The following is a 14,438-nucleotide window of genomic DNA, read 5'->3' on the forward strand; positions in this document are numbered from 1 at the left end:
ACACACGTTTTCAAGTAATTAATGGATAACGTCTTGGAAACAAACAAACAAACAACAACAACAACAACAAAAAAAAACTTGTTGAATTTCAATAACGGTAAAAAGTACATTGCACTAACAGTGCTAATAAAATGTTTTAAATGTCATGGTATATACAATATGGGTAAGAAAAAAAAAATCAGAACTACATTATACAAAAATGTTATATATTTCTTTTAGCAAAATATTTATTCCTAAATTATTTACACATTTCTGCAGGTTTTTAATTGATTGGTTACATGTTAATAAATAAAATAAAACAAGACAATTTAAACCAGAATAAATAGGATGTCTAATAACAAATACTGTTAATGCTGTAAATAACTCACTGATCTATTGTATAATCACAATAAATAAAAACCAACATTTTAAAAACAATAGTCCTTGAAACCTTCCCTTTCACACAATACTCAATGTTCTTCTGTTTCTATTGTAGTGGTGTTCAGAAGTACGATTTTGCCACTGTGACTATAGTGATACTGGTTAAAATGTGTTATTAAAGTAATTAAATACATCAATGATTTTGAGGCAAGCTGTTACCCCGCCCCCTTTGGCCACGAGGACTATTATTGGGCAAAAGAAACCCGGAAGTAAAGCAGAGTGTTTTCAAAGCTAGTTGTGCACGTGTTGGAAATATGGTCCGATTCAAGTCGAGGTAAAGATGGAAAAGAGTTACTTTGCGCTTTTTAAAACTTATAAACAGTTCTAACCTCTCGTTATTCTGTGACCCGTCCAGGTATTTGCTGTGTGAGGTTTGCGTCCCTGATCGGAGCAGTCTTCAGCTGTTGGAGGACAGAACCATCTACAACACACTCCGAGCAGCCGTGAACCGAGCGCACGGCGACTACGGATCCGCGCTCTTCAACATAGGGGTGATAGGTGAACACTGGGCTTGTTATTATTTTCTGCCTAAGATCTCAACCAGTATAGAAATAATCAGACTGCTGCTCGCTTTACGTTACCGTTGTTTTGATGCGGTGCAACTACGTTTATAAAGCTCACTTCAATGCTTCATTACAGAAATATACAATCTTGTCAAATCTCTTGTAGTGAAATACCTGAACGCTCACACTGGAGTGGTCCTGATACGTAGCAGGAAAAAACACTATCGACTCATCTGGTCTGCCCTTTCTTTCATCACCTGCCTCGAGAACAGAGGCCAGAAGGTGCAGTGCTTTCTCAACTGCTTACATGTCGGAGGTAAGAGAGCTTCTGTCTAGTTCAGCCTCCATCAGACACCAAACTCCACACCATGTGCTCTTACAGCAGTCCATGATCTCTTCCACAGGAACGATTAGAACATGTCAGAAGTTCCTTGTTAAATATAACAGACAACAGCTCCACAGAATGCTGCCAGACTGCAAGACAGATGGTAAGTTAAGTTTCTGTTATATTACAGTCCTTAATTATATACTTAATTATATACAGAAACTCTTAAAGGGCGTGCATTACTATTATTTTTATCTTCTTTCTGATCTTGACCAAAAAATAAAAATAAAAATCTTATTACATATGATTTTCTCAGCAAAATAGGATTTTTTTTTTCTCACACTGCCAGCTTTTGCCAGGGAGTCAAACCCAATTCCTGGAGAGCCACAGCCCGGCAGAGTTTAGGTCCAATCCTAATTAAACACACCTGATTCAGCCAATCTCGTCCATCGGTCTTATTTGAAAAATACATGGTTTGTGTGTTGGAGCAGGGTTGGAACTATAGACTGTATAAAAACATGGACTGAGTGTCCATGATGTCACCCGTAGTTTTTTTCCGAAAGAGCCTTTTTGAAGCTCATACTGGGTGGGTCCGGCTGTCGCTATCTTGGTAATGTGGCACTCCTGGGGTCTGTACCATGAAGCTTGATTAGCTGGCCATCCAGGTAAATTTCAGGTTAGTTTGCACCAATCCTGTGTTTTAGGTACCACGTAAGTGGCTTGGCTTTTAGGGGCATTCATTGCCATAGTAACTTACACTCCACGGCTAACCTGCTCTGGGGCAGGTTATGTTCTTGGTTATAGATCTCAAACTGAAGCTGGACCAATCAGATGCGAGAGAAGTGACACATGTCTGACACAAAGTCACTCCAGTTTATCTTGCTCCAAATTAAAGGTCACTAATGCTGAAAAAAAAAAAAAAAAAAATTTATATGTAAGTCTGGCTGATTATTACGGAGTTATTTTATGATTTATGTAATTATTTTGATTCATATTATTATTATTATTATTATTATTATTATTATTTCTCTTCTGCACACAAGCAATTTTAGTTTAACAGTTATTATAAACCATTTATTTTACATAAATATTAATGTATAAAGATCATGTAATATAAATAAGATGTATCAATAGATTGCACTATTTAAAAAAAAAAAAAAAAATCTGACCTTACATTCAAGTCTAGATCACTATATATTTTCAAATGTATAAACTAACTTAACAAGTTTGTCACTGCACTGAGAGAGCAAGATCATTTATTTTATTTGTCCTCCTTAATTTTTCATATGACGTTTAAATTTGTCATATTCTTTAATCTCTTAACCTTTAGCGAAACCTTTAACCCTTAGTTTTGAATCTTGCTGGGTCTCTCGCGAGAAGTAAATCAAACTTGCTTTGTGTTGCAAGGCTCGTGATTGGCTGTTCGCCAGTAATGTCATGTGAATTTCATGTGAAAGCGCTCCACAAACTCAGGATCAAAGCCTGAGTTGACAAAGAAAGTTGATAAACAGCATCATGGTACAAACAAAGCTGGGTTGTAGTGGTTTGGTTTTATCTTCTCAAAACTTATCCTGTAACTCTGAAGTTGTTCAGCTACCATCATGGTACAGGCCCCTGGATAATTGAAAATGAAATTGATAAATAACTGACCAAAAGCACTTTTTGATTCTTCCTATTCTAAAGTCATGCAGTGTAACGTCCCGTCGCCAGCCAATCCATCGGGCAATATGAACACAGCAGCAACTGAATGCTATCTCAGATAGTTGTGCAGTGTTAAAACATCAGTGATCCAACAACTTTCACAAATCGTGCAGTGTGAACTTGGCATAAGATTCAGAACTCTGAAACAGAAGAAAAATTAATGTTTTCGCTCAGATAAAACAAATAATCCATGTATATGTATATTATCTGCAATAAGTATTATTATAAATTTTTTTTCTTGTTAATTATAATTATTCATTTTAATTGTAGTCATGAGAAAACCATTTTTTATGTTGACATCACAAGAAAAACTAACTACTTTAAACTTATGCCGAGATTGCAAGAAAATTAAGGTTTAGAACACACAAAAAAGACCCAGTTGGCAATACATGCATATCTGGAAATGCAATACTATAAACATGTACAGGTTTCTTTCTTCTGCTGAATAAATTCAGGTTTGGAATAATTTGAGGCTGAGTAAATCATAACAGAATGTTCGTTTTGAACTATTCTTTTAATCCACCAGTCTGACAACCACTGATGTAGATGTTTCCCATACTGTATACACACTTTCTTTTTTTTTTCCTGTCCACAACACAGCCGAGAAACAAGAGGTTAGGAGAGCGATCCTGAGCTGTTCCCTGAGTAATGTCAGAGAGGAGGAAGCTGGTGAAGATGGGAGCGATGATGATGGTGATAAAGAGACATAAATCCCCTCAAAGAAAATACTTTGGATGAGTAGTTTATCATGCAGTAATCTGGGAGATACTGATATTTAATGTACTGACATTAAAGGGTTCACGTGGAGCCTTAACATTGTTTATATCACAAGACACATTTGTGTATTTTGTTTTGTGCAGTATATAATTCACATTACTGATATTACTGTAACAACTCTGGCCATGTGCTGAGTATATCATGTGTAAATGTATTTTCTCCTGTATTCATTAAAATATATACTTCTGCTTCTGTTTGTTATGTCTGTAGACGTCTCTTTCGAATAAACCAAATATGAACAACAATAAACGCGTCGATGGCAGAAACATACTTTTTATCTGTCAATAAAAAGTGTGAGAGTGTGAGATTACACATACATTACATCACATCTTGCAGTCAACTGCACCAATCAGAATGGCTGAATTCACGCATGCGCACAACGTCAACCTGCGATCCTTATAACCCTCATCCGGGTGTTTACGGTTCCCGATTGGCGACTCGTCGCCATATATCTGACGTTGTTTAGCTGAACTAAAATTTGGGTTAAAACCCATTTATTCACCCGTTTTCCTCTTTTGGAGAGCGGTTAACGCCTTGTGGGGCGCAACACTTCCCACGCCAAGGAAAAACGACGCTTTTCAAGGGGCGAGGCCCCGCATTTTGGGCACTTGTTTTTTTGTGTTAGCAGTGTTTTTACTGAGACATTTGGATTGTGTCTCTGTTTTTCTCTTGGTTTGTTTGTAGTCAAGATGTCGCCGTAATGGGGTCTCCGTGTTTGACAGAAATGATTAAGGGCCTTCGTCGCCTGACCCGCATTCTCAACGACCCGTTGTTCTCCCCGTTTACCCCGTTTAATGCTAGAGAGCTCGGAGGTTCTCTCTCCGCAGTTCGGCCTCAATATGGAGAAAAACCCAAACGCCAACAACAGCAGCAGTACAAAGATCCCGCCCCGCTCCAGCTCTACAGGCCCGACTCCTGCAGACTCTAAAGCCAAAACAGGTAGAGAACCAGCGTTCAATACACGCTTATCGTGGTCAACTTTGCGGGGAAAGTCTGTGTTTGGGGCTCACGGCATGGTGTTGTTTGTCTGCCGAGATGACGTAGCCATGGCCAGCGATTGGCTCGTTTCCTGAACAAACGAGAGGAATTAAAACAACATCAGTCAAGATTGACCGTGCCAGAAAATAACTTCTGTTAAGAGGCGGAATTTCCTTGAAATGTTTTTTTTAGGGGTGTCTTTTTTTTATTTATAAGACTGTTAAAAATATTTAAGTTAGCTTATTAAACAAATCAAACCAATAATAAACTAAACTACCTGTAAAATAATATATAAATAAGTTTATTAATTATAAATAAATGTAGTGAACTACAGGTATATAAATTAAGGAGATAAAATTAAGTTTGTTTTAAGGAAATGTAATATTAGTACTTTAAGGAATTTAGTTTATGATATTTATTTTTATATATTTAAAGAGAGTGACACACACGTACACTGGCTATGTTATCAGAAAATGAGTTCTTACACAGATGAACACCAGAATAAATATGCACAAAACATACAGGCTGAAAGCTGTAAATTCTTGGAAGACAGGCAGAACCGTTTTGATTGACATTTAAATCATCTAATGAGTATTATTAAATGTAATTTAATACCAGGATCACAAATGAAAAGTAACTGGAAATGAATGACATTCTTAATTTCTTCATAATAAAATGTGCATGCAAAGTGAATAAAAAAAGTTGTAATATTCATTAAACTTGTAGCCTTTCATGGGTTTTTGCCCCTTTGTAACTGTTTGTTTGTTATTAAATGGCATTAAAAAAAATACTAATTATGGAATTGTCTTTTAAACCAGCTTGTTCAGACTGGGTTTAGACATCAGCCTATGTTTATGTAATTTATTCTGGTGTCAGTCTAAGCTCTAAGTGCATATGTCCTCCCAATGTAAACTAAACATGGGTGGTGTGTGTGTGTGTGTTACCCTCTTATAATCAAAACTGAATTTCCATAAACTAACCTAACAAACTAATATAATTCCTCTGCATTTCCAGTCTACCCAAGGGGCAAACTTATATTTGGGTTTATTGTCCCCTCCTCTTAGTAGCAGATCATATGCATGAGAATCATAGGCAGGATCTATTCTTGTCTGCCATGTGACCACAAGAAAAGCTTCAGTGGTGTATTGCCCTCTAGCTTATAGATGGACCCTGGAAAGCCTCCAGCATATCACAATGAAATCACTGTGGATAAGAACTAAAACCGTGTCATATAGGTTTTTGATGTGGGCTTTGGAACTGTACGGGACGGCGGTCTCTGCTGACGGATGATAAGTTGTGTGTGTTTACACCCCTCTGCTCTTAACACGTGGTCTTCTCTGAAACAAAAAGAGCAGCACGTGACTGGATTGATTGGTTAAGACTGTGAATGTTGTCAAAAATAATGAAAAATCACATCGAGTTTCATTCTACATTCGACTTTTACTGCACACCTTAAAAATTGGCTAATCGACAATTACACCTGCACACATTAATATGCTAGATGTGATGTGCGCACTAGATGTGACATGATCATGCTTCTGCCACTTGATCTCTGCTGACTGTCTCAATGCTTTGTCTTATATGTGCTTCAATGTGGCCTTTGCATGATTATCTTTGGTGTCAATTTTCTCTAGTTTATTGCTTGACCTGCTTTTATGTCTTTGTAATTTGTGCCTGCTTGTCTGTTTCAATTTTGTACCACCTTGTTTGTTTGTCTAAGCTCTTGCTTAAGCCTTGTTTTAATTGTAATGTATTTATTGATGTATGCCAATTAACAACTGGCTGGGGACTACAGCTGGAAATTAGCCGTAGAGGCTAAAGCTGCTCTTTTCATTAAAAGAGGTTGTCCACATTACTATAAACCAATAAAGTAATAACTCCGCTTGCTGAGGGAAAATGCACTTAATGTTTACATTTAGCAGACGTTTTTATCCAAAGCAATTTACAAATGAGGATAATGGAAGCAATAAAAAAAAAAAAAAACAAGCTGTCAATATTGCATTCAAGAAAATGTTAAAAATTTCTGAAGTTGCTGGGACCGCCCCTTGTCTAATAAATGTTATGCTAAAAGTAATATATGGATGTTTTTTGACATTTCTAACAACATCCCCCTGTTCTTTCAGATGGCAAGAATAATGGTGGCTCAAAGCGCTATAGTCGCAAGCGTGAGCCCACTTTTGCCAAGGCTGAGAGCTTTCCTGGCCCACGCCGCTCCCAGCCACATAAAAGCAAGAATTTTGACAAGAGACCCCCTCAGAGAGGTGGTGGAGGGGGGCAACAGTATGGACTCGCTGGTGGTGGGAGAAGAGAAGAGGTGCGTTTAAACAAAACTTTGGATTTTTATTCACTTTCATGAATGGCTGTTTTTATGCTTCCTTTTTATTAATTAACTACTATAATGCCTGTAATGCAAAGTAAACAAACAAACCTGTACTTATATGGGTTAACCAGGGTTAACTGTTGGATTCTGTCATTAGGTAGCAGAGAACCGCCGGGCAGAGTTTAGCCCGGCTCAGTTTGCTGGACCCAAAAAGATAAGTTTGAACCACCTGCTCAACTTCACGTTTGAGCCACGAGGAGGCCATTTTGGCTCCGGAGCTGATGGCCACTATTGCTGGGGTCGCCGCAACAAGTGGGGTCACAAACACAAGCCCTTCAACAAGGAGCTTTTCCTGCAGGCTAAGTGAGTACAGTAGAATATGTTGCACACATTTATATGAATTGATATTAAATCATGTCTGTGTACTGTAGTGTTATCATAAGCTGATAAAATGAGAAAAATGCTAAGCGGATGAGTGCATTTTCCCTTTCTCCACCAGTTGCCAGTTTGTGGTAATTGATGATCAAGACTATCAAGCCCACTTCACTGATCCGGACACTTTGGTGGACTGGGACTGTGTGCAGCAAGTGGTCAGACTTCACACTTCCTTGTACATCCTGTTAGTGCCTTTTCTGCAAATCTCAGTATGTCCATCATGCTGTTTTTTTTTTTCTATCCACACAGCGCATCTACAGTCATGAGGTGCCGTCTTGTCCCATCTGCCTGTATCCCCCTGTTGCGGCCCACATCACGCGCTGCGGCCACATCTACTGTTGGCCATGCATGCTGCACTACCTCTCTCTGAGTGAGAAGAGTTGGTCCAAGTGCCCCATTTGCTATGAGGCCGTGCACAGCGCTGATCTCAAGAGGTTCGTACAGAAAACACAAGTTTATAATACTTGATTAGTTTTTTTTTTTTTTTTTAAATCAGTGTTAACGTCATGATGCAGAAATCTGTTATTTTATTTAAGTCAACTCCTGGTATATAGAAGTGACATATTTCAGTCAAGACATTGCTGTTTGTTCACCGTTGTCACTGAAGCCTGTCTTGTCATCTTTTAGTGTGGTTGCAATGGAGACGCGTCAGTACGTGACCGGTAACGTCATCACTATGCGTCTGATGCGGAGAGAGAAAGGATCGCTGGTGGCTCTTCCTAGCTGTCAGTGGGTGAAGGTGGAAGAGCCCATTCATTTTGGAGGTGAGACATTTTGCTGTTCGTGTGAGCCTTTATGGTGTTTATTTGAGTGGGCCTTATTTGACACTTTCCTTCATGTGTTGCAGATGTGCATTTGCGTGCATACTCTAAGCTGCTGTTGGCGTCTCAGGAGCAGGTTTTGGGTTTGCTGGCTGAAGAGAGGGTGGCTCTCCAAACCCAGCTCAGCCAAGAGAAAGACGACCCACAGGCCTGTTTCATACAGAGCGCCCTGCTGCAGCTGCAGGTACACATGCACTCACGCTGACATATATGAATGTTGGGTTGGAGAAGCTGCCTTGACTCTAGTTACAAACCACTTAAACCTGAAACAAGTTAAACAAGTTATGCTGCTGTTTAGAAAAAGTGGTTTGTATAGGTTGCTTATTGTTTGGACATTAACAATAAGGTGGGAAAAAAAACCCACTGAATTTTGTAACTTATAATTCATTGTATACCGTTTGTATATTGTAATTTGTTCCAGGAAAACACTGAGCACCAAACTTCATCATTTACATGCAACTGTCTTCTGTTTCGTGAACGTTTTTATGATACAAAACAAACAATGACAGTGACATTTAAAAATAGCTGAAAAAATTACCGTAATACCTATGTGACTTTGGATTGCATTGCATAACTTTCTGAGATTACTTTGGTTACCTTAAAACTACACAAAAGTAAATGAAAACATAGTTGCTGTAAGTTACTTAAAAAGCTTAAACTACATTTAAAGCTATTTCAATAACTTTTGCATCCTGTACCTCAAGTCAATGAATAATCTATAACTTATAAATGATGAGAATTTGGGCTGACAGCTTGAACTACTGACTTTAATGTTTTATAAACTGTCTGCTTTGTAAACTTATAAATCTGAAAATATATAACGTGACATTTAATAAAGGCTGAGTTTTTTCTGGAAGTGCTACATGACACGGAAAAAGCATTGAGCTATGTTACACTTAAGGTTTTTTGTGTGTGTGTGCCGGTTTTTTTTTTTTTTTTTTTTTCTAACACTGCAAACAAACAAAACCTTCACATTGTATCTCTGACTCTGAACGAACAGGAGCGTGAGGAGCGTCTTTTGAAGGAAGGCTGTAAAAATGCTGGTTCTGTTGATTGGGCAGACATGAGGAAACTGTCTCTGTCTGAGCACTCCTCTCCAGAGGTGACCGTGGTCAAGAACCTCACAAACTCAAAGGTTGGTGGAGGCAGTGCTCCTTTCTTTTAGCATAAGACTAAGATTTAATCCAGTGCTGTGTTGCAAGTTTATAGATTTCAATTTTATGAGAGACACAAATGGTGTGTGAGCTTGTGATCAGGTCACCTGATTGAGTGAACAACTGCAGTACACGTTATTTATCTCCAGAAAATCTTTTTCTTTTTTTCTGTAGAGACTCTTTAAAGTATCATATTTTAAACCTTCTCTTTTCTTCACCTCCGATTCATATTATTTACTTTACTATGGGAATGTTTGCAATGTAGAGAAACGGCATGGACCAGATACTTTCACTTGATTTATCCGCAAAATGAATGAAAACTAACTTTTCTGTAAATGTTTATAAAATTCAGTAAATCACTGTACATTTCCGGTAACAAAAGCTCAATATGACTTATGTCTCCTAACACAGCCCATCCTGCAGTATGCTTCAGCGTTTGATGATGAGCTTCAAATGTCTCATGAGGAGCCTGTGGAAGAGATGGCCGCTCTGAGTGCTCCTGAGGTGGCCGAAGAGATGCCTGAAAGAGCTGTGGAGGACAAACCGCTAGAAGCGACCCCTCAGACAAGTCAGGCCGCTCATCATGGCCCATATTACTACTTCTATCAAGGTGTGTGTGTGTGTTTGTTAGTCTATTTGTAATGAAGGTTAAGGTTAATTTTCTGTCTATTTTTCACAAAGTATAAGCAGTTGAAATGGATACTAAATATGACACTTATTTCTCTCTTGTATCTGCAGCTGAGGATGGTCAGCAGATGTTTCTGCACCCAGTGAACGTGCGCTGTCTGCTGAGAGAGTACGGGAGCCTGGAGAACAGCCCTCAGTCTATCACCGCTACTGTGGTGGAGATTGATGGACAGACTGTCACCGAGGTACACGCTCGTCTCTTAATTCTCACATTCATGTCACAGAATTGCAGTAGCTGTTGTCAGGACACAGGATGGAATACTAGTTAAGTGCTTACTGAATACTTTATACTGGAGTGTGAAAGAGCAGTGTGGTATGATGCTGTAATGCCTAGTGTCTGAAGCCACAGCACCACTGAAGCATTACCGATAAATGCACTTTTTGCTGGTGTGCATTTATAACAGTCTCACTGGATCGGGTTTGAACTGCTTCTGTAATGCTTCTTGACTACTGTGAAACTAATTGAAAAATTTAATTTGCAGGATATTCGCCGTCGACATCGTTACCTCTCTCACCTGCCACTCACCTGTGAGTTCAGCCTGTGTGAGCTCAAACTTGAGCCACCCATTCTCTCAAAAGAGACCATGGACAGCTTTGCAGGTACATGAACATAAACGATGCTCTGTTCCACTCCATAATGAAACCCACAGAGACGAACAAAAGTCAGGGGTTGAAAAGCTCATCTGCAGAAAAATGTTCCATATTTCGCGAGTGTTAACTACAGCTACTCTCAAATCAGGCAACTTACTGGACCTTATTTACACACGACGCCGCTCCTCTGATCATGTGCTGGTTACTCCACTGCACACCTCGAATCACTTCCTCCTCACTCTTAACCTCAACATGGTTCCTAAAACACATACCCCTCCACATGTCACCTTTTAACATGACTTACTCTCACCCTTCTGGCTGTCTGCTATGGTTTCATCTTCGCTTCCTCTCTCTAAACTGTTCTCATCTCTTGATGCTAACAGTGCTACTGATACTTTCTGCTCCACTCTTACATCTTGTTTGGACACTGCATGCCCCTTGTCTTCCCGGCCAGCCCGTACGATCCCTTCTGCCCCTTGACTGTCTGATGTTCTCTACGAACATTGTTCTAAGCTCAGGGCTGCTGAAAGGGTATAGTGCAAATCAAAACCTACTGACCTTGATGAGTATCAGTCACTCCTCTCTTGAAGTCGGTGACACTGACTCATCATCTCCGCAGTAGTGATGTATGTTTCATATCTAAATTAATTACTTCAGACTTCTGTGCCCTCTAGAAGCTTGCAAGTGAACATGGCTTTATTGTGCCATCCCAAATAGGCACAAATAACTTTCACAGACTTTTAAATTAAATTTTAACTCCTGAGTCCTTAGCATTCTTCAAGAATCCGCTAAAAGCACGTCTCTTCCATCTTTATTTGACCGTCTAACTCTAGCACTTTCTATTCTAATTTTGTTCTTTAAAAAAAGAAGAAAAAAACAACTAACAATTGTTTCTCTCTTCTTTTTTGTATTCTATCTGGTTTATCTTTATTTATTTTATTATACAATTAACAAAAGCAAAAAAAAGCTTTCTTGAAGTATTTATGAATCAAGTATGTTGTTTGTTTGTGGTTTTATTACTTTAACTTTGAGGAAAAAAATGGAAAAAATTTATTGGTTAATGATTGTATTAGTTCACACACTTTTTTTAAAAAATATATTTGTCACTTTCTGACAGATGACTTGGAGAAACGGAAGCGCCTGAGACAGAAGAAAGCAAGGGATGAAAAGAGAAGGGAGAAGAGGATTGAAATTGAGGAAAACAGGAAACATGGGAAATGTGAGAGTTTAATTCCAGTTTTTATGGGAGTAAAGGCGATACACTTTCATGAAAATAGACCAAATCTCTGATTGTAGAACATTTCTCTTAATTCATGGTGGTGTAATTGATTTGCCTGGGTGTGATTTGAGTTTATCTTTGCGTCTTCAGATCCAGAGGTACACATTGGGCTGGAGAACCTCCAGCATTTTCCTGCCTTTGGATCTCCGCCTCAGAGCGGCTCACAGGTGCAGCTCCCAGAGTTCCTGCTGGGACCTCCGTCTCCTCTGAGCGGCAGCCCTTCAGCAGGTAACACTCACCCTCTCTTGCCCTGGCCTTCAGTGGTTAGTCTCCTGTGCTTAATGCCTGTTTTTATTCCAGATGGAGTGATGTTTCCTAATCTGAGTGAGCACAGTCCGTCTCTGAGCGTAGCCAGTGTGGAAGAGGACTCTCACTGCATGTCCTTCGCTCAGGTTTACGACTGCCTAAAGCACTTGGTTTCATGGTTATAACAACAAAATAGTCAACTTTGTAGCCATAGAAATGGAAACAAATTTTAAATAGAGTAATTAAAACAAAGGCATCTTGAGGGTTTAATGTACCATATTAATGTTGTCCAGATGCTGAAAGATGGGAAAGCCCGCGTGGATGCCGGGCCTAAAACCACCCCAAATAAAGGTGAGCATCCTGTCATCAGTTGGCATAACTGTTGGCTCACTGGCTACACTGATTCCTAAATGATTTTTTTATTTTTATTTTTTTCCTCCACAGCTGACATGTTCCTGGCCCCTCCTCGGGCAGACAGTGATGGAGAGAGTGACGGATCTGATCGGGTCCCAGTACCCAGTTTCCAAAACTCCTTCAGTCAGGCCTTTGAACAGGCTTTATCACAGCTGGACCATGGAAGTCAAACTCCAGCCAAGGCTTTACCCATCCCTGGTGAGAAAACGATTCACATAATCATTGATCATTCACCCAAAAATTAAGTGTCTTTTACTCACAAAACCTGTATGCATTTCTTTCTTCTGTTGAACACTAAAGATATCTTGAAGAATTTAGGGAACAAAACACTTAATTGTCCCCATTTACTTTTTCTTTCTCCTCCATATGGTGGGATCCTTCAGCTTATTATTTTTATTATAAAATTAACACTGAAACGGAGGATAAATAAAAGCAGATTTTTTTTATTAATCACTTTTTTTGTTTGCCATGATGTTTGTTACCCATGTGACTGTTCTTCTCTCTATTTTATAGATGACAAAGGGGGTAAGAAGAAGAAGAAAAAACAGAAGCTTTTGTTCAGCACCTCTATGGTTCACACCAAGTAAACGCTGAAGCCCACCCTTCACTCCTGCCTTATTCCTCCCATATGCTTAGGTATCATTAGGTCCCTCAAAAGCAGTTTCCCTCCTTTTTCCTTGCCCCTGTTGAATGAGACCCTCTCCAGACGTTGACTAACTCGCAGGAAGTGATTGTACAAACCATAGACTCAGTATTCTAGATCAGACCCACAGTGTTCCAGTGTTTCTTACAGAAGGTACATGTGCTTAAATTAAAGAGCTCTACAGCAGGTACATTTGACATGGCACTCTAGTTTAGAGCTGATGCTCCATTATTATCCAAAAACAGGGTGGAAAAAAAGACATGGTTCTTGGTTATAGGTTGCAGTTATATATTTTGGGGGGTCCTGTGATAGCAGTCAGCCAGCTGCAGAGATGCCCCTCCATCATATCTAAAACATTTGTACTCAACCAGGGTGCTTAAAAATAAATAAAATAACATTTAGCATTGCTAACAGCAGACAAAATGCACAAAGTGAAGAACTTGTGGTGCAGAATATATGCATTTGAGTTCTTCTTCCTGTCAGGCACGCAGACGCAGAACTATACTGATTGTAACACATTCTTGCTTGTTTGTTTAAATGCCACCAAAGTTTAATAATTTTCTCCAGCTTAAGTTCCGAGCTCTAGTCATGGACTTCAGTCTGTATTCAGCTCTTACCAGCTGTTCTCATCTGTCCTGCCTAAGAACTGCCTTCCACAATCAGACACATTAATAATACGTAAAAAGAAATCATTGTTCTGCTGGAAGAATTGAGTGGGTCTTTTAAGCACTTGACTCAGTTAGAAGCTCCAACTCTTAGAGAGGATTCAGAGCTGCTCGTGTTCAATAGTGTTCAGATGTTAGAGGCATCAGAGACCCGCGACTCCACTGCTTGCTTCGTTTTCAGTCAAGAAAATATGTAAAGACAGAAAGGCTATATAAAATGTTGTAGAGGGTTTAATTTTTCTCTTTATTTTGTTTTTGTTCTGATGAAACCTGTGATACAGAACCTGCATATAGACTAAATTGAATGAATAAAGGATTATTATGCACTGGCATTCTGTTTGTCTTATTTAGAACCAATTTTATTGAATACTGTAAAGACCATTCACATTTTTGTGAACTTTTACATAGAAATATATTATATTTGGATTTTCTGATTGTAATCTCACAGATGGTTTTGCAATAAAATGTTAAGTACAGGT

The 14,438-nt window shown here is 39.0% G+C and overlaps 2 protein-coding genes across 2 annotated transcripts; both read left to right on the plus strand.

Moving 5' to 3' along the window:
- Positions 1-594: 594 nt before the first annotated feature.
- pop5 (POP5 homolog, ribonuclease P/MRP subunit) lies at positions 595-3,971 on the plus strand. Its single transcript, XM_026269894.1, has 5 exons — positions 595-694; positions 776-918; positions 1,090-1,239; positions 1,328-1,411; positions 3,550-3,971. Exons 1-5 carry the CDS (start codon positions 675-677, stop codon positions 3,657-3,659), a joined length of 507 nt encoding a protein of 168 aa, XP_026125679.1. The 5' UTR covers positions 595-674; the 3' UTR covers positions 3,660-3,971.
- Positions 3,972-4,127: 156 nt separating this feature from the next.
- On the plus strand, positions 4,128-14,438 carry LOC113107402 (RING finger protein 10). Its single transcript, XM_026269893.1, has 17 exons — positions 4,128-4,665; positions 6,828-7,018; positions 7,182-7,387; positions 7,524-7,614; positions 7,709-7,893; positions 8,087-8,223; positions 8,307-8,464; positions 9,281-9,415; positions 9,846-10,044; positions 10,173-10,306; positions 10,604-10,721; positions 11,830-11,931; positions 12,082-12,219; positions 12,292-12,383; positions 12,531-12,588; positions 12,682-12,849; positions 13,165-14,438. Exons 1-17 carry the CDS (start codon positions 4,521-4,523, stop codon positions 13,236-13,238), a joined length of 2,331 nt encoding a protein of 776 aa, XP_026125678.1. The 5' UTR covers positions 4,128-4,520; the 3' UTR covers positions 13,239-14,438.

Source organism: Carassius auratus, chromosome 8 (assembly GCF_003368295.1).
Source record: "Carassius auratus strain Wakin chromosome 8, ASM336829v1, whole genome shotgun sequence".
NCBI lineage: Eukaryota > Metazoa > Chordata > Actinopteri > Cypriniformes > Cyprinidae > Carassius > Carassius auratus.